Source organism: Dromaius novaehollandiae, chromosome 5, assembly GCF_036370855.1.
Source record: "Dromaius novaehollandiae isolate bDroNov1 chromosome 5, bDroNov1.hap1, whole genome shotgun sequence".
Lineage (NCBI taxonomy): Eukaryota > Metazoa > Chordata > Aves > Casuariiformes > Dromaiidae > Dromaius > Dromaius novaehollandiae.
The window spans coordinates 53770610-53794825 of record NC_088102.1 but is presented as its reverse complement, the minus strand read 5'-3'; the positions used below and the strand labels follow the sequence as shown (position 1 = coordinate 53794825).

The 24216-nt window shown below is 39.1% G+C and overlaps 1 protein-coding gene across 4 annotated transcripts in view; it reads right to left on the bottom strand.

Moving 5' to 3' along the window:
* PRMT3 (protein arginine methyltransferase 3) overlaps positions 1-23532 on the bottom strand; it is a 67661-nt gene extending 44129 nt beyond the window's left edge. For 2 of the 4 annotated variants that reach the window (XM_026094551.2, XM_064512846.1), the window contains exons 1-10: positions 23389-23532; positions 23034-23172; positions 22304-22386; positions 20858-20907; positions 19403-19505; positions 18430-18583; positions 14735-14876; positions 12500-12565; positions 6536-6657; positions 2073-2172 (exon numbers count right to left, since the gene is read on the bottom strand). In XM_026094551.2, the coding sequence (XP_025950336.1) occupies positions 2073-2172; positions 6536-6657; positions 12500-12565; positions 14735-14876; positions 18430-18583; positions 19403-19505; positions 20858-20907; positions 22304-22386; positions 23034-23172; positions 23389-23422 (993 nt within the window). In that variant the 5' untranslated portion in view covers positions 23423-23532. Of the gene's footprint in view, positions 1-2072; positions 2173-6535; positions 6658-12499; positions 12566-14734; positions 14877-18429; positions 18584-19402; positions 19506-20857; positions 20908-22303; positions 22387-23033; positions 23339-23388 lie in introns of those variants that run through there. The other 2 variants (XM_064512847.1, XM_064512848.1) reach the window with 2 other exon arrangements.
* Between the last annotated feature and the right edge of the window lie 684 nt (positions 23533-24216).

Here is a 24216-nt window from a genome sequence, read left to right as displayed (position 1 = left end):
ACTGTTCCCATTGGAATCTTCCTACTGGTCCATACAGATGCTCTAAATGAAGAGCTGAAAGTGGAGTTCTTTTTGGTGTCCATACTTAGCTCTTACAACATTTTCAACCAAGCGGTCAATCAATTTTCAAGCACATGCATTCTTTTATTAACAAGAGATTTCACACCAGTCAATATCACGTAGGGGAGGAAAAGAAGAAAAAAGCAAATTCACGCACTAGTGAAAATGGACAACAGTAGAAAGCCAGACAAACAGGAATCTTCATTTGCATCTAGGCAAAATATTGTTTCTCTCTGGGCCACGCTGGAACAGTCTGTACATTGTCTGGCTATCAATCTTACTTCCACAGCACTGTCCTCTTTCTCTCTGTATTGCAGCAACCTATAAAAACGCTAACATTCCTAGTTAATAATTCCCAATATTTAGAATACCTAATTAAGCAAAATGTATGTGGCTATATAATTATTATATTAAAAGGTAAATTAGCACAGAAATGGGAAACACGGAACATTAAACACTTCATTTCTTACATGAGCTGCTTCTCAAAATCCCTTATTTCATCACAGAGGCATCTATTTACAATGCAACTTAAGCTCTTATGGGCTCAAGTCACTTTAAAACTAGATCTTGGGCTCCTGAATAAGAAATATGTTTTGGGGAACATTATTCTTGGTGCACAAATCAGGCAACTGATCAGAAGTCTCCCCCAAAGAACTATAATTACGTTTCAACAGTGAAGTCACTATGCTCTCAGAAATCACCAAGCATAACGCACTGTTTTTAAACCACCAGGGCCAGTGGCTTAAACCTGCTTTGAAACTAGTGAACTCAACAGTAGATCAAGCTCATGCTTCAAATAACATGCATTAGACAACTAAGGCATAACATTTCTAGATTTCCAGTACTCTATAATATGTAATATAAAAAAAAAATAGAAGAAACAAAGCTAAAAATTTATTTCTATATTTACCTGGAAACTAATTGGATACATACAGATTCTTAGTGCACATGTGACCTCTGTCCCAAGAGTCCTCAAGTGCAGAACACCCCCAGTTTGTCAAAAAGTAACTGAATACAAGTTTTCACTATTGATCCTAAATTTGAAAGACAGAATTTTTTTAAGTTCGAACAGTGGAAACCAGTATGTAAAAACTGTTCCAAAGAGTTTTCTATATGGAATGCTGAAGGTCTGCACATAGGTGGAGACTGAGTAGGGGCAGTCCACAAGAAAGAAGTCACAAAGGGTGTTTCCTACCACACTTTCTAGGGACCAGACTTATTCAGCTGTTATGAAGTTCAATCTGACACTTGGATTTCTTTATTAGAATTGTATGGCAGGTAGCAAGCACAGCTATGCAACAGTATTCAGTCAGCACACAAAAGGAAGACAACTGTCCACTGCTGAAAACCAATGGATTCTAGGCAATAATGGCTCATTTACACTCTGTATCACACATTTCCTTTTGGCTACCATCTTTACTACATAGTTTCAAAATCAGTTATTTTATTCCTATGGTAAAAAATACCACAGTCGATAGTGACCCATCTGTGTCCACATCTTCATATATATAGTCAGCAGACTCCCCAGCCTGCACACTCACCTCCAGTACCACCTTTCTTGCTTAGTCATGATGATCTTTAGTTATCTTCATGGACTAAAGCTATTTCACCTATCAGAATGATCTAGCCAGGTAAGCAGCACAGGAGTTTCTTCATTACTTTCACCTGAGCAGCTACAGTATTATTTTTCGGGAACAAAAAAAATATTTCTGTAGATTTGCAAGCTAATTATAAAACAGAAACCTACCACTGTGCCCAAAACAGCTTAACTGTACTTTTGTAAACTTGACATGAAACAACATGAACAAGAGGGATCAGAAATTACATGAGTACCACGTAATCAGGACTGTCATCACATCTCCCACGTTTTCAAAAATGCTTCTGCAAGCAAGATAAATTTTTGGTAGAAAAATATAATAGCAGCACTTTAAGAATAATTTTTCAAATGAAATAAAGCAGTGCATTTTTTTCCTGAAAATAACTGTTTTGAAAAGAATATTCATGTACCTTACCATCCACTCAGATATAATTACATCCACTTTTTCCAAAGGCAGATCTACTTCTTCAATTCTTCCTTTGACTAATGTAATGATATTTTCAAGTTTGTTTAACCTGAAAGTCACAATTTAAACAGGTTAGTTTGTATTTCCATTCTATGCTGTCAAGAGAAATATATTAATGTTTACATTTTGCACTGCTTACCCCCTGTAATACTTTCTCCTTAAAAAGAAAAAAAAAAAAAAAGAAAAACCAAAAAAACACACACACTAATCTAGACAGCACTAAAATATTTCTCTTCTCAGTTATATTTCAGAGGGAATGCTCCCAAGTTTCCAAAAATTGCAGCAGATTAACTGCCAGGCAAATGCGGCAGACAGTAGATCCGTACATCTCTGATGTGCTGTGCATGCAAATGCATAGACATCAGAACATGGAGAAGAAGGCAATTTAAAATTACTCTTGTCTCTATTTAGAGTTGCTAGTTCTCAGTTCTCCTTCTTTGACCCTTGTAGAGTAAGTCTATAGTGATTAGAGCCTACTCATCACACTAGGATAGCGATGGAAATTAGCTTCCTTACAAAGCTGTTTTGCACGATTTGCTTTTTTATTAAACAAAACCAGCTGCAAAGTCACTGAGAACAAATGTTCCCTCTAGATCAATATTACAGTTATTCCACAATAAAGGCATCTTTCCCATTGTACTTCTAGCCAAAGTCATCCACAATGCTTAATAACAGCAGTAATCAGGTATAACCTCTTATGCAAGTTACAGCATAAATAACCTGTATAAGGAGCAAGGTGCTATGATGTGACTACAGCTTTTGAAATAAAAACAACACAACAATGAAACTGCTAAATACTTGAGTGCTTGAAAGGTAGTATTTTTTTCCTTTGGCAAACCATATCAATCTTTCTTGCATATACCACTATTACAATAGCTATTGTTAGAGAGGGCAAAGTATTCCCACCAATGAAATTTCTCTCTCCATTGCAGCTCTTATCTCTGCTCCTTCTCTCCCACCCTGATATCTTACTCTCACAATCTGTCTGACTTTCAGTGCAGACCAGTAATCACATTAAAAATTCAATCTAAAAGACAATGGGAGAAAGATCAGAATGAAGGGAGGGAAAGGAAAGGGTCAAAGGGCAACTTGAACATGTGGGCTATTGGGAAGATCAATTAAATATTCTCTACACATGACAGTCATCTGTTAAAACAGTAACAATTTATCACTAATATCATATTTAGTGCTGTAAACAGAAGTCTTTTTACTACTAGTAGAAACTCCAAGTGAGAAATAAAATGTTAAAGAGCTGTCACTCACACCAGTATTTTAAGAAAGACCAAAAGGATCGAAGGGTAGCTTTCCAAATGACCATGTAAAAGGACATGATCTAAAACAAAAGAGATTCATTACATACTTATTTTCAATTGTAGAGTGGTATAACAGTATATTGTTTACACATTTTGGAAAGACCTCAGAGATGTGATTTTGGAAGCATACTTCAACTTTCTATTCTATTCTAACAGTGACAAATGACAAAAGCCATTCATCGCACTAGAAATTTTATGGGTAGCTATTCATATTAAGAAAATAAAAAGGCCATAAATAAGACGCCATTTGTGACAATCTCAAATTTGTTAGTTAACAAATTTACTATGTAACCTTGGAGAAGAATCACACCACTCAGGCCGCTTATTCCAGTTTACTCACACACATCAGTTGCGCTGTTTCTAATAATTACTGAAGCAGTTTAGAAATGAACCTGAATTCTGGAAGGATCAAAAGCTCTTGAGCACATACTTTAATTACAGGTGGAGAGACACTACAGAAGTCATTTTTAAAGAGCACACATTCATTTAGTATTCCAATAAATATTTGTTACTCTGTTACAAGTTTGTCAACCACATTCCTTCAGGAAAAGTAGGTTTAACAAGACAAATATAAATTGTTTTGATGTAAATTGAATACTTTAATGTGAATTGAACTTTTTATAGCAGAAGTTACTTATAAATGTGTAGCTTTAGTGATGGTTCACTGCGTATTTCAAGTGGTCATTCATCACTCTTAGCAGGTTAAGAGTTTTGATTTGTTGGTTTTCTTAAAGGCTTGTCCTTTTCCTCACCAAAAGTAGTACAGGCATTAGCCAATACTTTTAATCATGATGAAAATTTTCTTAAGCATGTCATATAGTACAATAGAAATAAGATGCCATTTGCGACAATCCAAAATTCCTCAGTATCTACTGACCTTCCCCCCGCCCCAGTTACTCTGATAAAAACCTACTCTCCTCAGTTATCAGCACTACACATTTTCACCTACATTTCTCATGCTTCATGTTAGAAACTCTTCACCTTAAATGTTCAGATGTCATTGCTTCACTTTTACATATAGTTCAACACAGTCTCCCATAACAGCCCATAACTCCTCTACAGCCAAATTAGTGAAATGCAGAGTGGACAAATGGTCTATTAGATGGGTGGAAAGTAAATAGACCACTAGACTCAAAAACTCACAATAAGCAGGAGGAAGTGTAACTGGCAGCCTGGTACTAGAGGCACGTCTCAGGGTCTGTGCTAGGCCTGATACTAGTTAATGTCTCCATTAGTGATGTGGAAGACGGGACAGAAAGCACCCTCAGAAGTTTGTGGTTAATGTCAAACTGCGGAGGAGTAGCTGAAACAATGGAGAGCAGGGATGCTATTCAGAAGAGTGTCAGACTGTAGAAACAGGCTGACAGGAACCTCAAAGCTCAAAGACAAATGTGAAATCCTGCACCTGGGCTGGAATAACCCCACAAAAGAGTATGGGCTGGGTGCTGGCTGGTTAGAAAGCAGCTCTGTTTCCTAATTCCTGCCCTCCCCACTGAGGGGCCTTCTGAGGAAGCTGAACATAAGTCACCAGTGTATCCTTGTTGTGAAGATGGCCAGCCACGTCCTGGGTCACATTTGTAAGAAGGTAGCAGTAGGTCAAAGCAAGTGAACATTCCCCTCTGTTTGACATTGGTGAAACTGCACCCAGAGTCCAGTTTGGGTTCCTTAGTACAAGCCAGATACCGCCATACTGAAGCAAGTCCACTGAAGGACCTCCAAGACAACTGGGGGCTGGAGCACATGATGTACAGGTAGGGGTTAACAGAACTGTGTGTGTTCAGTCTTAAGATGGGAAGGTTATTGAGCAGATCTCATTGATGTCTGCCTTTATCTAGGGGGAAGGTATGGAGAAAATAGGGCCGAGCTCTTCTCAGATTTACACAGGGCCAAGATGAGAGGCAACGGACACAAACCACAACAGCAGAAATTTCAATTAGACATTAGGAAGAGAAAAGAAACCCTTCAGAGTGAGGGTAGTCCAACAAGACATGTTTTCCAGAGAAGTTCAGACAGAATTGGCAGTATACAGAAAGTGACTGGACAAGGCCTAAGCCACTCACTCTAGCTGAGCCTGCTCTGACAGAGGACTGGACCAAAAGCCCTCCAGGGGTCCCTTTCACCCTGTATTATTGTTACACTTTACGTGGTACACAGCATCTTAGTAATTCTCCTGGAAACAACTTTTCTCAGTGACTCTACAGAGAGAATGTGTGTGTGTGCATATGCACCAGCTTAAAAAAATTATTTTTTTAAATGTAGAAAAATATTACAGTGTAATGGTAATCGCTTTCCAACTAGCATGAAAACCAAAGGACAATATGTTTCTTTCTCTATTAAAATAAACAAAATACAGGGGGTAAGCAATAAGACATTTTACTTCCACAAAGAAAGAATCCCTTAAATACGCCACTGTACAGAAACCATACTAGAAAATGATTTTCCACAAGTTAAAACTAATACCATATAATTATAAAATCTATTAGCCAACAAAAAAAGCTACATTTCATTAAAAAAAAGAACAAATAATGCCTGACAAGCTTTCACTTTAAAAAGATCACAGTTTCAACAAGAAGATCTACAAAAATCTAGAAAACTAAACAACAACTTCCACTGGATTCATCTCAATCAGAACTTTGTTTGTTTTTTAAAACTCAAAGTCACATCCTCTAGAGATATATCTGCACTGCAATGTTTGTTGCCTAAAAATTTACAAGCTTTATTTCCACTTCAAAGTCTTACCAGTAGGAACATCTAGAAGTATAAGAATAGAAGCAGCACTGGGAGCAGTCAGTTTGAAACTGTACAGCATGGCAGCACTGGCCTCCACACCAGAATCAAAAAGAAGGCCTGGAAAATATTCTGCCTTAAGTACAGTCCTGTTTAAATTGCCTCCATCAGAAGAGCATTCAAGATGACTGCTCATCAAAACCTGTGTTAGGTCTTAGGACAGAGAAAGGTCTTGGGGAATGTATCATTTCACACATCTCCAATAAAAGTAAGCAAGTGCGTGTTAGCTGATGATTAACTAGTACCATTTTTTAAAAAATAACTATTTAAAGCAATATTAATTTAGCATACTATTTTCAGAACTTCTCCTACCTAATGATGTCCATTGCCTGATAAACAATTTCAGATTGGTCGACTCCAATCACTTGCTTTGCACCTGCTTTTGCAGCAAACATGGAGAGTATTCCAGTTCCACAGCCAACATCCAAAACCACCTGAAATGAGTAAGACAGATTTATTTTTACCTCAGTTTATTTCCCTCACTGAGGTTTTTCTACATGTCCTTTTCTACATCAGGGATATACCCTATTCTAACAGAAGAAACAAAAGGTAGCATCAAGTCTTATCATTATGTCCAGAGATAGCCAAGTCAAATTGCATATATAACTCCACATACTTTATTGCCCTTTACAGATAAATAATGAAGCAGACTAGCTCTAGCTGCAGATGAATTCATTCACATGAGGAAAAAATAAAAATAAAAGCAATTATTTGGGCAACTACTAAAAAGCTACATACATAAGATTGGAAATCAGAAGAATTTTAATATCTGTGAATTGCTCAAGCTAACAATTAAATCCAAACAATTATTTGGAGGAACTGTAACTGGACAGGGCTGAAGAACATTTCTTCCTATTTACTGCTCATGAAAAAATTCTACACATTTCTGTTTTTATGTTCTTTGTAAAGATTTCAGGAATCCTCTGCTAGAAATGGGCACAGTGCCTTGAAGCAGCTACGGCTCAGATGATGAAAATATTTTCAAGTGTTAAAACTGTACCAGTCACTACTTTGAAATTTAAAGTGTTGACACCTTTCCGAATCAAAATAGGCCAAAATATCTGGGAGGTAAGATCTTTCAGTTTTCAAGGAAGAAAAATAAGCTTCATCAGTACACTTCATTTAAAGTACATTGAACAAAACAACAATACTCATGCAGATGCTTGTTTTCAAAATCTCAATTATTAACTACTGTAGTAAGACTGAAAAGCATAAAAAAAAAAGCAAAGAGACTAAGAAAATTCTAGCAAATATATCACAGAATGGTTGAGGTTGAAAGGGTTCTCTGAAGATCACACAGTCTAATACCACCTCTCTGGGCAAACCACCCCCATATTCAATCACCCTCACAGTAAAAAAAAGAGTTTTCTTACGTTTAAACAGAATTTCCTGTATATACATTTCCTGTCTTTCCAGTTGTGCCCATTACCTCTTCTCCTGTCACTGGGCACCACTCAGAAGAGTCTGGCTCCGTCCTCTTTATACCCTCCCAGCAGTTAGTTACGCACACTGATAAGATCCCCCCTGAGCCTTCTCTTCTCTAGGCTAAACAGTCCCAGCTCTCTCAGCCTCTTCTCGTACGACAGGTGATCCAATCCCTTATTCACCTCCGTGGCCCTTCTCTGGGCTCCCTCCACTATGTCCATGTCTCTCTCGCAATGAAGAGCCCAGAGCCGGACCCAACACTATAGCTGTGGTCTCACCAGCACTGAGTACACGGGAATCACCCTCCTCAGACCTGCCGGCGATGCTCTTCCTAACGCAGCCCAGGAGGCCGTTGGCCTTCTTTGCCACCACAGCACATTGCTGGCTCATGTCCGGCTTGTCCACCAAAACCCCTGGGTCCTTTTCTGCAGAGCTGCTTCCCAGATGGTTGGCCATCATCCGGTACCAGTGTGTGGGGTTTCTCCTCCCCCAGGTGCAGAATTTTGCATTTCCCGTTGCTGAACTGCATAAGTTTCCTGTCTGCCAGTTTCTCCAGCTTGTCAAGGTCCCTCTGAATAACCAGCTGACATATGAAGCACACCTCCCAGTTTTCTATCATCTACATTTTTGCTGAAGGTGTACCCTGTCTTATTGTCCAGCTCATTAATGGTCTTATGGTCAAACTTTCACTCAATATATTTTAATTTTAGAATTAGTGCTTAAAAATTTTAAGCACTAAACCCAAAAGCTTTGTTTCCCCAACAGTATGTACAAGCATTCATATTATGTAGAGCATTTAGGAATTAACACAATCAGAGGCATAATATAAGACTCCCTTTCTCATACAAGAGACCTAAACTCAGTAAGCATAAATTACTAAAATGGTCCTAAAATAAAAAAATCATCTATTAGAAAGCAGCACTTAAATAAGACAGATAATAACTTATGAACATTTATTTCACTGGTCACCCTTAGCACATCTTCCATCACTGTTGTAAAATAGTTTTTATAGCTTCCATGAAATGAATTTTTTTCCAGAGAAGACATCAGATCACTGTAAAATCAATCCCACAAAACACTGACAATTAGAACCCAATTTGACAAAATATTTCAAGGCAATAATGTACCCAACTGACAAACTTTCTAGCCTATGAGCTATTGAGCAGTCCTGCCTTGGCACAACAGGAACTTGCATGTGCACTTTTAAATTTCACCTGACATACAGCATCAATCCAACTGTCTGAATGCTCTGTTCATTAGGTACACGTGCCTTGTGTTACATGCAATTCTATACTTGATGATGGATACAGCACAAAGATACTCAAGCCAGCATGAATAAAAGCAGCAGCACAGTGCAAGCCAGCTTGTGTTGTGCTGTACTGTACTGAGAAGCAATGCGTGAAGAGTTGACTGCCACCTGCCTTCACAGAGTAATTTACAATCTGGAATCAGACTAAAAAAACCCACACACATCTGTGTAACATTTACTTTCAGCATCTTGTGCGAAGGCCTAAACATGATAACAGAAGTTCCAGACACAGTTACCTGTTCCACTTGAACTCTTCACAGCTACGTTCCAATAAGAGCCAACCCTATGACCCATTCACAATGAGTTTCTAGTGCGTAGCAGCTACAGTCCCTAGGCTCAAGTCTTCTGGAGGTGGGAACAGAAAACAAAAGCCAATGCTCTTGCAGCTGTTGAAATCTCATGCCCCCTCACGTCATCTGCTCTAACACTCTATCCATGGTAGTTAACAAAATTGCTGAGCCGTGAAAGCTGGAAGTCAGAGCCAAAAATAAACCTCTGTGAAAGAATGATCTTGATGTACAGTTGCATGAAAGAGAGCAATCACCACAAATGAGAAAAAAATCAAAACAGACACCACTTTGGACAGCTGCCCTGGTCACTTAAAAACCCAGATGGAACTCATCTAGCCTTAGGCAGGGGAGAGGGGTGGCCAGAAAGGCAGGGGATGGAAAATACACAAGCTGGAACACATCTGAGAAACTGAAAGACAAGCAGAATGATCACCAATTAGCCTCAGGATAAAGGTCTACAGCTAACGCATTCTTGCAGTGATCACATATGGCCTCTCACCAGAGATCTGGAGCAGCCGGACTGATGATTTGGCTATATCATAATACATTGTAGCATCACATCCTCCTCTTCTGCAGTCAAAGCAAAATTGATATTCTACTTTTAGTAACAGAAGAAAATACTTCAAATCAGGAAAGCGGGAGGTCAGGTAATGTGGCCAACTTAATCTATGCTATCAATGAACTTTTAATAGGAACATATAAAAACACCTTTTTCCCCCTCAACGTGGCATTGATGTCTGCCTCAGACTTCCACTTCACAACAAACACTGAAGCATGACAACATTGCTTTTTTAACTAATTATTTTTTCCATCAAAAAAATGGAACTTTACTTTTGCTCTAAAACGGATCATGTTTCTTTTTCTGAGCAAGACCACTAACTATTTCTGCTAAGTAATCTAAATTGTCCTATTTCCCCTCTCCAGTACATCCGAGGGGTTCATAACAAAAACAGCAAGCAGGATTTGTTCAAGATTTTATCATTTCTTTTCAAAGCTGAGAGTTAAAGAAAAAACAAATTGGTTGGTCCTGAATAAAGTATATAGAACAAACCTAGATACTCTGTTGTCAACCAGTTTGCACAACTGCATTTCTTTGGGTGGATTTTCATTAAAAGCTAGTAAGATCCACAAAGCTCTTTCAAAAAATCCCTCCCAATCTCCTCGCAGTTGTCTTTTCAGGAACAACAAAAAGCATCACTATGTATTTTTTAAGGAGAAATACAACATGGGGTTCTAGGAACTCCCACAGGAAACACTACAGAAATCTAAGAAATAGGACATTTGAATATTCCTCTTATTCACATTTTAATCTTCTTTTATTGTAAGCAAACTTTAACAGAAATTAGTTTATTTTCTCAACTTGGAAGTTTCACTTATGAATAAAGTTCTGAAAGCGTTACGTAATACATAATTTAAGCAAAGTATCAGAACAGTGTCTGCAATGGAAATCTATTAACAGATTTCACTTTAGAACTATATTTTTGAAAAAATCCAATATAGTCTTCATAACAGTATACCAAGTGAAAGCTACATCAACATTTAGTCAGAGAAGTGAAATGGGGCATTGTTTGCCTGGATGCCAGCTGCTGGGAAGACAAAGCAATTGAGAATCTTTCTTTCCATTCAACCTCAATACACAGGGCTCAGCTACATCATGAATTTGAGGGAAGAGATGCCTTGAACAAACAAACTGCAGCAGAAACACTGAGTAGAGAAACCAGTTGTATATACTGTAATATTAATGGTCAAGCTTTTCTTCAGAAGTGAAATGCTTTCACATGAAGCAAAAACACAGAGAAGCCCACTCCTGAGCAACTGCATCTACAGGTGGGGCTTAAGCAACAGAACAGCTTTGCCCAGAACAGCCCACCTGCCCTTTGTTCTGAATGCCTACCAAAATGTTCACATAACAGAGGAGAAATATAATCAACACCCCCTATCCTGAAAAATTACTGTTCTATTAGGAATAGTACATTCCATGCAACTTAAGGTTAGTCTTGACCTGTGAAGACTTGTAGTTATCAACTTAGAGGCATCTGTGAAAATAACCTGCTGTCAAGACAGTTTTCCTTATTTCTTCCTCCTCCCTCTTATGTACTGTGTTGGATGAGCTGCCCAGCTATGAGATCATTCACATCTTTTCATAGGTGGCAGCATTATGTTTCTAGGACCCTTTGGCTGGTCCTCTCATTATAACCAGAAGTTTGGCAATCGTAGTAGAAACAGGCTTGTAACAAGGACTGAAGTGAAAGCTAAGAAAATTCTTTTCCTAATACTTTTTCATTTTAGTTGCCAGAAAAAAAAGAAAAACCCTGAGATAAGACACACAGTGTGCTATCTACCTTGAAATAAAATGTAATCCTGCTACTGTAAAACCCTAAGACAATTTCCAGCTCAGGAACTATCAAATTTGTGCACCTTTATTACTTCTAAAATTGTTCTGAAGCCCTGTGTTATCAGTCATTAAAAAAATTCAACCACAAAACCACAAAAGTGATTTATTTCTGTAAAACATGAAATTGTTTTCACATTAGAAGTATCTATACACAGCTGAAAAATGATAAGCAGCAAGCAGAGAAAAGCTATGGAAAAGAAAATCCAGGACAGAAGGCTGCACAGTATCTCAGAACATAGCAAACTCATTAGAAATAGCCAGTAGAAATACAGAAGATAAGAAGAGAATCATGGCTGGGTAAGGGTCATAACCACATCAATATCATAAACAAAGACAGGCCTCATCTCTTCCCACGATAAATGAAACAGTAGTTCCTGATTTCAAGTCATTTAATAATAATCTAGTCTGGGGAGACTAAACAATATCAGTTCAATAAATCAGCTGCAGTTGAATTCTTCCCCAATTCTAATTATACAGTGCTTCTAAGATGTTTTTACTGTATTGGGTACAGATTGAGATTGACTTAAATCGTAGTAAAGTCTCTCTGAAATATATTCTGCTTAAAATACTGGACAAGAAAGGCTTGACTTAACCATGCCATCATAATTAATGAACATCCCAACATGGCACACAGAACAATGACAACAGTGATCAGCACTTCTGTTATCAGCACTTTGCACCCTCCAGCAGTTGAATAGCGCTCTACCACCTAATAAAACCAGAGTACGTTAAATCAAATCTTGTCAGCGTGATATTCCACTCCCAAAGCCACAAAGTAGCCAACCGGAAGAATTTCTACCACTTCAGAAAAAAAACAACTGCAGAAACTACAACATTCTCTGAGCTGTTTTACCTACCTTGTCCTTGAAGAGATGTGGGTTTTGATAGATGAAGTCACGATAGCTTTCTGTACGCACTTTATCCTATGAATTAAAGGATAAAAACGATGTTCACTTTGCTTACTTAGGTACACAATAAAGTTCAAAAAGGCTGGAAAACTTGCTTTTAACCTGACCCAAGTAGATATTTCCTGGCTACTGTACTTACAAGGATTCTGCAACCATGACATTTTCCATATTTTCAGTCTTTTAGAATTTATTGTCTATGTAAATAAAGCCAGCTGAGCCTCTGGAGGAAAAAAAAAATTACCTTAACACCATTCTGACCTGCAGCATTTAATTTCAGATGTTCCAAAGCGTTTAAATACTTCTCAGGAACAGCAGTAAGAGTGGAAACACTGCATAAACTTTATACAACAGCCTTCTATACAATAGTCAAAACTTGAGTCACGAGCCCATAAAATGCTTTGCATCATTTTAATCTATAGTATTTAACTGCCTGACACACAGCTTCCTCCCAAACAGCTACAAATCAGATGAACCTGAATTTCTGAAATTGGTAAACCAGAAATTTGCAAACCTGAAAACAAGCTAGTACTTGAAGCTGTATAGCCCAGTCTATGAAAACCAAATTAAAAGCAAAAAGAATTGACTTGACTAACAGAACATGACCTGAAAAGCTGGAACATATTCAATGATGTGCCTAAATTTTTATAGTATCTTAGTATCTGAAAGCTAGCAGCATATCTCAATCTACCAGCAAGGTAATAAATTGACCCTCTTAATATGCACCAGCAGGTACATAAATTGACAGCTAACTATAGTTTTTGGAATCCTTGTTGCAGTTCAAGCGTTAGAGCAAAGCGAAAGAAAATTACAGTCATTTTTACTTAGTAAAGGTGGTCTACAAATAATACCAAAGTATAAAATCCAACTGCCTATATTTAAGTCAGCATCACACTACTATGGCAGGTAAGAATTTACAGAAATAATGAGGGGTATTAAAGAAATACTTTCTCTAGTCAGAGAGAGCAAAGTCTATTTCATCAGAAAAAGGAGATCAAACCCAAAAACTGAGAACAAAAGATACGTTCATACAAATTATGAAAACCAAGTTATTTTGAGGCTTTAAAATTCTAAGATCCAAATTAGATTTAGGAGGATTATTTCCCCCCAGCCTGTAACAAAAAGTTACAAGTGATTTTAGAAAACTGTACTGCAGAAGCATGCATAACAAATGTGAATCAAAATGCCTTGGATCATTTAAAATTATACTGGTTTACTATAACAATATATTCAGGGCAACTATTTTTAGTACTTCACCTCTACCGCAGCACATAATAGAATTTGCTGAAACTACCAAAAAATCAGAAGGTTCAGCATCAATCGAGAAAGCAGTCAGCTGGAAAGCTTTCAGCCTTACATCCTGCCCACTCACATTGCCTCAGCACTGCCCCAACTTAATCAATAAAATTCCAACTGCTGTCTCTGCTACATGCACTACTGCTCAAGTAAGCCACAGTCATTCACTTTAGGGCTCTCTATTCATCAATACCCTTCTCTCACTCACCATTTCAATATAATGCTTTTTGTTTGTTTTTAGAAGAAAAGCGTAAGGAAATTTGTTAAGATGATATTCAAGAAGTCCTCAAACAAAAAAACAGAAGAAGCGAAACACTAGCCATTTGGCCACTCTACAATATCTCCCCACATTTGAAATATTTGTGGCAACAGAAACAGTAAGTTGATACTTCAGCCTGCTAGTAACATGCACAAGAAAAAAAGGGTGTCAGAACAGAACAGTGTGAGAAACAGACTTAAAATTCAGACAGCAAGTCTCCTTTCTTAGAACTTTCAATGTAGCAAATCACTACATTTATATAAATATGGTTCTCAAAACAATCCAAGTGAACACCTGACACACAGCTAAAAATTCAATGCATACATGGTAAAACTGATGTTTTCCTATGTTTAGATTTTGTAATATACTTTCAAGCGTATTGGTAGAGTACGTGATTTAATTTTCCTAATACTTCCTCTAACATATAAACTATGTTTACTGTACAGGAAGCATTAGGAACAAAGGAAATAGAAGCTGGGGGGAAAAAAAAAGATTTTTTCAGCCCAACTCCTAGGATAAAAGAAAGGGTTAAAAATGCAGCTGCTCTGCGGTATATTTATGGGCAGCCAGCCCACTTCATTCCATCTTTCCTCTTTAGTCCCACTAAGATGCAGTTGAGCTCACTTTCTAACCTTCAGCATTTCTTCATGTATCCCATAATGCCCGTACGAGCTGAAGTAAACGCCATCCTCATCCTCATGAAGGTCTGCAATGGCATTGGCTGATGAGCGGCTTCTGACATCTGCGTTCATCACAAAATCCTGTGCAAATTGCCTGTAATCAATTTGAAACATACCCTTGAGACATGTTTATGGGACCATGAAAAGAAGGCAGGGGTGGGGGGTGGGGTGGGAAGGGAAGGGGCTTGAAAAGATAAGGAATTCACACTGCACAGGGGCTTTTAAAACAATGGAACTGGTTCAGGCTTTAAATGCGCTGAATCTCCCTCTGCTGGCTTCCAGAAGCGGCTGCAGGATGATTCACTGTTCTCAGTGCATTACCCATCTGCATTTTTTTCTTTTTTTAAGCACTAAATACCATTAGCAAAACATTCACTGTGTTTATCTACGCACCACCCACAGTTCATTCAATTCAGATTTCATTTATACTTTTTAAACAGGAATTATCTATTTTGCACTTTCTAGTATAAAAGCCAGTACTACAGTGATCAAAATTTACAACGGGAAAACATATTTGAGGCTCTGTAACATAGATAGGGACTTAACAGAATAACACTTCAGAACTATAAACCACGCTTCATTGAATGAACAGTGGAAGGCTGAATGAATTACTTTACAACTGTAGCAACCGAGGTGGGAACAAGTCAGAACTTAAAATTCAATTTTTTGTTTTAACATCATTTGTACTGGCACACTTCTACTTATTTTTCCTCAAGTATGGTCTCCCATTCCTAACACACACATTTTCGTCTCATTTCTCGAAGTGTTTCTGATGATAAAATACCCAAATCCAGGGTTTTATCATGAAAACGCTACAAATCAAAGATTGTTGAGAAGTAAATAGCTCATACTATACCCACAATCAAGTGAGAAAAGCAAAAATACTTCAGACAGACAATATTCCTTCAAGGTCTACAGTTTGACTCAAAGCTTGTATCCTAGACCACTCCAAAGCAACAAAGTTCAGCTTTAATATTAGTCATATTTTCTTAAATAGGAACTTAAATGTATAGAAGCTGCAGGTAACGTCTCACTATCAGTACCACCCTTACGGAACAACAAAACCAAAAATACTATTTTAATCCCAACATTTCAAATGCTTTTGTGCTGAACTTGTTTGGATGGGGGAGAGAGGGTGGTAAGAAAACTAGTACCAAAGAGATGTCAATATCAGGAATTTCACATACTTGCTGACATCCTGGTAGGATCCAGATCTCATTTTTAATACTGCTTTTTATCATGTAAATTATGGTTTTGTTACTTCAGATAATTATGAAAATGATGAAAATTGAAACTTAGAAAAACTAAACTCTATGACATACACTTAACATTTTGTAAGACTAAACCTCATTTCAAATTATAAAATATTTTAAGTGGATTCAGCCAAGCATTCCTCCAGCTTATGCAAGCAACACAAGTACCAAACAAAACTCTAGAGCCAGAGATACCCTCTTGGCTTCTTAATCAAAAAAGAAGAGATAAACAAAAAGAAAAGCCTTTATCCCTAAACAAGACACAAACAAGAAATTCAGGATACACAAGCCATACTCTTTAAATAACATGAACTGCTAGAGGTGACCTGACTTATAGAACTACTGTCACCATTTGTGGGGGAAAAAAAATTGTCACTAGGCCTCCATCTACCTGTCTTTGCACTGTAACCCTTTCAATACTCATCATTCGACATGCTTACTCAAGTCTAGCAAATTTGGAAAAACAATTCCGCAAAAAGTATTTCACACTGAATTAGTCGGTGTCCTGATAATATTCTTGGCCTTAAAAGGCAATGGTCTCCAAGAAGCTGCATGACTGACACGCCGAACAGGCTGTCTTATTAAAAGACCTGAAAGATTTTATTCTGCATCTTAGAGAGCAAGATCTTCATACAACTATCATGCACACATGAAAGAAGTTATAGCTATTTAGTCTCCCAATAGCTCTCTGTAGACAGGTAAAATACAGGAAAGTTCCTGGTTCTAGCTTTTTTATTCCAGAAGTTGAGATTAGCCAACTAGCCTGCTAAATACTAGCATAAACCTATTTCCATCACAGAGAACAGCATAAAAACAGGTTATCGTAGGTTCAGGTTCCGAATACTATTCTCACCCCACGTTTGACTTAAACAGTTCTTTCTGCCATGGAGTGGTGCACTAAACTGCATTTACCTCACAGGAAATAATGTCTATGTGGACTCTTCCAATGGAGTAACCTATAGCATGAATTAGTATCACCACGAGTTAAAGCATGTAGGCTACCCCTATGCAACTATTTACTCTGTCCCTCGTTTAAGGCTGTGCTTTTTCATCAGATCTATGTCTGACTATTTTCGCTGCCAGCCCATCTTTGCTGGACTTAGGAGCCTGTGCTGACACAGAACAACTAAAGGCTCCCTTTTCCAGCAGCTAGATAACTGGTAAACTAACCTCAAAAAATATATATATATAAGCTTGACACAAGCTTAGAGAGCTGAGAAGAAACTTCAACTGATGACTTGAAAAGGTTTTTCTTCTTCTTTTAAATGCAACGAGAACAAGAGTAAGACAGGCAACATGCAGAAAAAAAAAGGCTACCCAGAGGAGCAGCAAATGTCTCTCATTCTTATTGTGTGATGACAATGAATTAATGCATAAGGCAGACATAAAGGTATCAGAACATTGCTATACGCTGTAAAATTGGACTTTCAAGAATTAAACCTAGCTTAAGACAAAACTCTCCATTCTTGACATTTGTAATTGCACACAGCTGTCAGAATTTGCACAGATACATGACTTTAGAGTTTGGGATATCTGCTTACTAATAACAAGTATCTTCTGTCAAAACATAAAATGGACTCTCAGAATTTAAAAAATAAGGTTTTTGCAGCTTTATCTTCCAACAAAAGAACAAATAACTTATTTTTCCAAGTTTATTAAATACAATTTTTCAGTGTCTGATTGCTGGGGCTGTAATCATGAAATGACATGTTTGGAAAAGATTTCATACTGTGTGATCCTCCAAAAGTTTAAATACCCCTTTTATGCATGAACATCATTAATCCTTTTGAAGACCTCAAGGTTTAGCAGTAGCATGTACAGCTAGTGGGATTCTTACATGTTCCTGCTTTTAATGCACTGACGATTCTTACTAACAGAACCCACACTTGAAACTGAAAGTAACAGTAAATAAAAAGACAACTTATTAATTTTGTTGAGGGTTTCTCCAAACTGGAATTGGATTCTGCTACTAGCAACAAATTGAAGAAATAAAACATGAACAAACCTTTCACATGTTTAGAGTCATCTCTCACAATATTTAGAGCCCTGTATTTAATTTGCTGATACCAGTCTCTTCTCTATAGTGACTCTCTATTATTTAAATCCAAATTTAAAGGACTAACAGAAAAGTGTTTGGAAAACACGAAGTGGTCTGAAGAACATGGAAAGAAAAAACATGTTTCTGGACCATGTGCTTATCTAGCTATCCTAAGCATGTTTTTATATGTTTACAAAGAATCTACAAGACAGAAATGAAAACAACAGTCCCAACACAGGACAAAGGTTTTATTCTTTAGTCAAATTCTACCACTTCTTTGAATTGCTACCTCTCTGTAAACATGAACATTTTGTCTCATCTAAAATCTTTCAACTGAAGTAGCTTCACGCACTTACTTCATTTTTTGAAGATCATCCTGTGCTCTAACCAAGGCTGCTTCTGCAAGATTTGCTCTGTGTTCTGCATGTTTTAGTTGCTCAAGGAGCATCGTGGTATCATTTAACCCATTAGAAGACAAAACATTCGAAGGTTCACAAAGATCTTCTATATCTGATGAAATGGAAAAAAATACCTGCCAGTTAAAAGCGTTGCTCCACAGCAGCTCATAAATCAAGTACATTCCCATTTTTGCCGTTTTTGTCCTTAGACATTTTGCAACATAGTCTGTTTTACAACAAACTACTGAATTTGACAGAACTATCTGCAGAACACAATGCTACTCAGTAAAAGCAAGTATGCTAGAAGTGAGTCCAAAGTTAACAAAACAAATAAATCCAGAACTTAGTTTAAACAGTCATCTTTGCAACAATTGATGAGTGAGACATTAGGGTGAGCTTAAGCTAAATACGGTGCTGTGTTCTATTTCTCCAGTTCTCTTATTCCAAGGTTGAAAAGGATGTTAACTGTAAAACGCAAGAAAGCTTGACATTTTTCCTCTTAATAATTTAACTCCTGATTTTCAAACCAACTTCCTGGATTCTTACAAAGCTTCTGAACACACAAAACCTGAAAGAGCTTACATAGAATGGAATTATAATGAAATACTGCTTTTAACTAGCAAAACATGGACTCAACACTGGGTCCGGTTCATCTCCTGGTAAATTCGGCTAGCGATTTCAACAGATGCCAGTGGACAAGAAAACAGTACTACTGTGTTTTTGGACGAAGTAAGAAGCTAATTCTAGCTTGTCAGGCAAAAGGCTTTGTTTAAATAAATAAATAAATTCATTTTAATGATGGGTGACAGTTACTTGGCCCTTTCTCATGTATCTAACACTACTAAATAACTAGTGATAATGCATCATATGACATGAAATCTGTTGATACCCCATAACACAGTGCAGTCACATTGCAATGTATTTATCTTACCAAACTGAAGTAGGAGATCATCTTCTAGCTCTGGTTTCAAGTATTCCTCTCCTTCCCAAGGCAGTGGGCTGCAGAGCGAATTCAGATATGCCGCAGTTGGTTTCTAGACAGATTAATAAGAGCATGTATGCTAAATTTCTTTGAAGCCACCAGCCCTTCATTCAAGGCTGAAATAGCCTTGAATGGCAAAAACCTTTTCTTCCAGCCATTAATATGAAAGAGGCATTACTAAAGCCCTTTTGTAGCAAAAGCTAAGAAAAGTATTATTCATTGCATGACTAGCAAGAAAAGTAAAAAATGAGCTTCTGGCTTCCATCCTGGCTCTGACAACAAGTATTCACATTATCATATTTACACTGAAACCGTGGTGACCAGAGAATAGCAAAAAAATAAACCTATGAGCTAGTCTGGGTTGACACCCAAGAATCTATAGGATCAAGAAAATCAGTTCAGGCAGTAAGCACAGCAGACTCATAGAAACTGAAGTCCACAGGTCTAGGATCACACTCCTATCAGGAACCAAGTTTACTCAGGTGTTTGACTGCATCAGACCCATAGCTTATGACAGACAATCAATAAGGCCAAGATCCTAACTGTGCAAAATGTTTTTAAACAACAGTGCGTTAGGGACCAACTTTGAAAGTGCTGCCTTCTCTCCCACCTGAATACTGGCACTTAATATTTTTTAGGAAGAGAAGTCAGATTCCAGACCTCATTTCTTCCACTTTTATGATTATTTTGTTTAGTTAGTTATGCCTTAAACAACTATTTGAAAATTTAAGTACTAAGTCTGGAAAAAATTCTTAATAGTGTAAGATGCTATTCAGTCTAAATCTAAACATTCAGGCAACAACAAAAGAATATACTTAAAAGCCGCAGTAGATACAAGATGCAGTTAGGTCTAACTTAAAACTCCCATTGGCTCTCCTGATTCTTGAAGACAAATTTTAGGTTCATCTAAGGAATTTTAGTGTCAACTAAGGGATCAGGTATCATCCTTTCCAACAATGTAGTAGGGTTCTGTCCAGCTTACATTCCCAGGGAAGACTCTTCCGTACCAGCACACATACAAGAGCTAAGAAACTTCAGCTATCAAGAAGTAAATCCATTGCTGGAGCCAGATGGGCAAGTCAAAGGCCGAGATGAATTAACAAAACGACATGACATGATCCAGTGTGGGCTTTTTGCAAGTCTGGAAATTTCTCTTTTGAAATCGATTAAACCTTACGTTTATTAAATACATTTAAAATTAAAACAATTTCACAGTTAAAATGCTCACCTCTAAATAAACCAACCAGTAACTACTTTAAATGAGTTTCCATGATTTCTCATATTTAGAAGTGTAATACAGAATTTCATACAGTTATGTTAAAAAACAAAACAAATTTAAAGCAGAGCATTTTGATTTCTCGTTCTGCAGACACAGATCATGGAAGCAATACATGGCACACCTACCTTCAATCTAACAAAGTTGATTAGTTTAATGTATCCATAGAAATCAAGTCCTGGAAAGAAATAAAAACAAAAAAGACAGCTTATGTCACAGGAAACCCACATATTTTACGATAATGTGAATGTTAGTTGTTCAACTGGCCAGTTTCCCCTGGGGGTTTACATCACTACCTAGTGCAGCCTTCCAATCTTAAATTATCTGCATTTTTCTGATTTTTCTCTCTTTAGACCTAACCATGAAATTTTCACATTCAGTACAAATATACTTGCCACAAATTAAAAACTGAACGTATGCAGACTTGGCTTATCAGCAGCAATCTCCTTTGTTCCGCAAACAGCTCTACATCAGGACAGTCACATTCATCTACTAGCGGCCTTAACGGTTGCTCCCCTTTTGTGCTTCTTCGTTCATATTTTCAGCTTTCTGCTTATGAAGAAATAAACCAATTCTACTCATCAAGAATACACAGCAATATTGGTTTAAACCTGCCACCTAGCTCAGGAATAACAGTAGTTTAAATATAATTATGTACTTCTCTCAAGAACAGCGACTACTGCTCCAATTTCTGGCTACCACATAGCCTTAAAATATTTTCCATTGGATTTTAGATAGGAAACAGACCAGACTTTACAAATTTATATACATTTTTTAAATGCTCTGTGTACTTCCCCTCCCCTCCCCTCTTCCTCCTTTTTACTGCACACTCTTGAAATAGTATTTCTCCTGCCCTGCTCTCATTCCCCTACTTCCCAGTTTTCCTCTGTAGGCAATAAGTTTGGGATTTGAAGCTCAATAGCTAACTTTTCCAAAGCCATCCCCCCCTTTACATGTCTTCCTATATGTACTTCTCTTCAGTTACCATCGTGGCCTAAACATACAGTGGCTCCAAATGAAAGCCAACCTTAAACTTCATTAGGCACAAATCAAAAGGATGCTAGAAGGTATGCCTTCCTATGCTCATCTGAGGGGACAAAAGCACATCCCCTTTGCAAACACCAGCAGTACAGTCCAACTACTTGACCTCTTGTTAGATATATCTACGCTGGTCTCTGCTAGGCTCCTGAGCCCAATACTGGTATCACCAGTTAGGCAAGAAAACCCAACACAACAGGTAAAGAGCACGACTTCATTTATGCCCATGTGCTCTTACCAGTCTAATATATACTAGACTGGCTCAGGTAAATCTAGTAGGCAGTAGGGACTGAGCACAAGCCAGCAGAGTTCACTCCTATTTCTATCATTAGTGGATAATTTTATCAGAGAATATAATATATAAGAGACAGCCAGCATAAAGATATACATTTTTCTAGAATAGCTTGTCTTTTCAATCTTGGACTTGTCAGCTACAACCAGAAAACCAGTTAAAAACAAACTCATCTTTATCATTCGTTTTAAACAAGATGCTGATACACATTAGAAAAAGATAAAAAGTCACAAAAAGAATGTACCGTTCTTATTGATCACATCACCAACGTTAAACTCATGTTCGATTTCACAATGGGAGAACAGATCTTCAGCAAAACTAAACAATCTGTGAAGAATTATTAAATAAGCAGTATTAACATGGTGGTATCTAGGTTCTGTAACTTTCCTATGAGTTTTACATGCTCAACTGTGACTTGCTAGGTGAGGTGTTCACAGTACAACATTTTTCCCTTGAGAAAGGATGAACAGGTGTCTGCTTGTTCATATACCTCCCAAAGCAGCCTTAATTTTATTACAAAAAGTTTTGCAAACAACAAGTAATAAAGAAAGAAACACATCAATTTTGTTTCACAGCATTGGGAACCTCTTAACTTCCAGAAATTACTTCAGAGTACAGACTAAGCCCCAAATATAAGAACTCTACATACGGAAGATTTGTTTACCAGCATCAAAATACATGTTTGCTGCTATTTAGTGATGATGGGAAAAGATAACAGAAATCAAGAGATAAACTTCTATATTGCTTCATGGGGAAGAAGGAAGGATTACTTGTTCACATCATTTCTCCTTCCTTCAGCCTAGATTCAACAGACCTTCAGCTCTAAAGGTTGCAAAAGCCACAGAACACTGTTTCAAGCTACCTACTAATTATTTTTCTAGCTGGCCTGTCTTCTACAGGCTGAATCTGAGCATTTATATGAGAAACATTTTTTTGTATTAAGCGTCCATCAGGGCTCCCGCTGCCATCCTCACCTGTCGCAGAAGAGGCAGCGAGTCTGCGGGCCCTCCGCGGTGCCCTCCTCTTCCTCCTCCTCCTCCTTCTCCCAGGCCTCCTCATCGTCAGACAGCTCGGGCATCTCCTCTTCTTCCTCCAAAGGCGGCCGGCCGGTCCCTGCGGAGCCCGGGCAGGGACCGTTAGTGAGAGAGGCGGTGGGGGGAGGCGCCCAGGTACCCCCAGGCCCGGGCCGTTAGGGAAGGCCGGGGCCCGGGCACGGACCGTCGGTGACGGGCGGGGCCGCACAGGTACCCCCGCGGGAGCCGGGCCGCGACCGTTAGTGAGGGGCGGGGTCCGGGCCGGGACCGCCGGTGACGTCGCGCAGGCACCCACCTGTAGGGGCAGCCCCCGCCGCCCCGGAAGCCATGGCCCCGCGGCGCGCGCCCCGCAGACCGCCCCACGTGCGCCTCCAGCACCCACACGGCCGCACGCCGCTTCCGGGCTGGCGCCCGCCCCCTTACGTCAGCGCGGACGGAGCGCGCGGCGGGGCGGGCCCAGGCGGGGAGGCCCGGGCGGGCGGGCGGCCCCTGCCGGCGCCCTCCGGCGCTGCGGCGGCGGCGGGAGGTGCGCGGGGCGGCTGCCGGGAGAGCCCCCAAACAGCCCGATGGGGGCCGGGGCGCGCCGCTCCCTCGCTGCGTCTGTGCGGCGTCACGAAGCGCCAGCGGCAGGCGGTGCCACCGTGGCGTGCGCGGGTCCTTCCCCGCAGCGCCCGGCCGGCAGGCGGGGGCGCCATCTTGTGGCAGCCGCGCGGGGGCGCCGGGGCGGCCCGGCCGGGAGGGAAAATCATCCCCGAAATTTAGGAAATGGCTGTTTCGCCGTGACCCTTACATAAGCCCGATGGCTACTAACTGCAAGAGCAGACACATGCGGTGCACCCTGTTAGCGCTGCTCTGAGTCAGGTGGCTAAAACGACCTTACAAAGAGTTACCCTCGCTTTTTAAATATCTCCTTCTAATTTTCAAATCAAACCAGGCATCTGTGCGAAGGTGTAGAAAATCCCTTTGTCTTCTGTTCCGTTAGCACAGTTATGGTGCGTCTACGTCAGCAGCTCGGCTCAGGTCAGGAGGTCCGAAGCGTGCTTCTCAAGCCGGCCTGCCACGCTTCCCCGGTTCCCGTGCTTCGGGCCACCTCGCAGCATGGGCTCGCGATACATGAAACAGA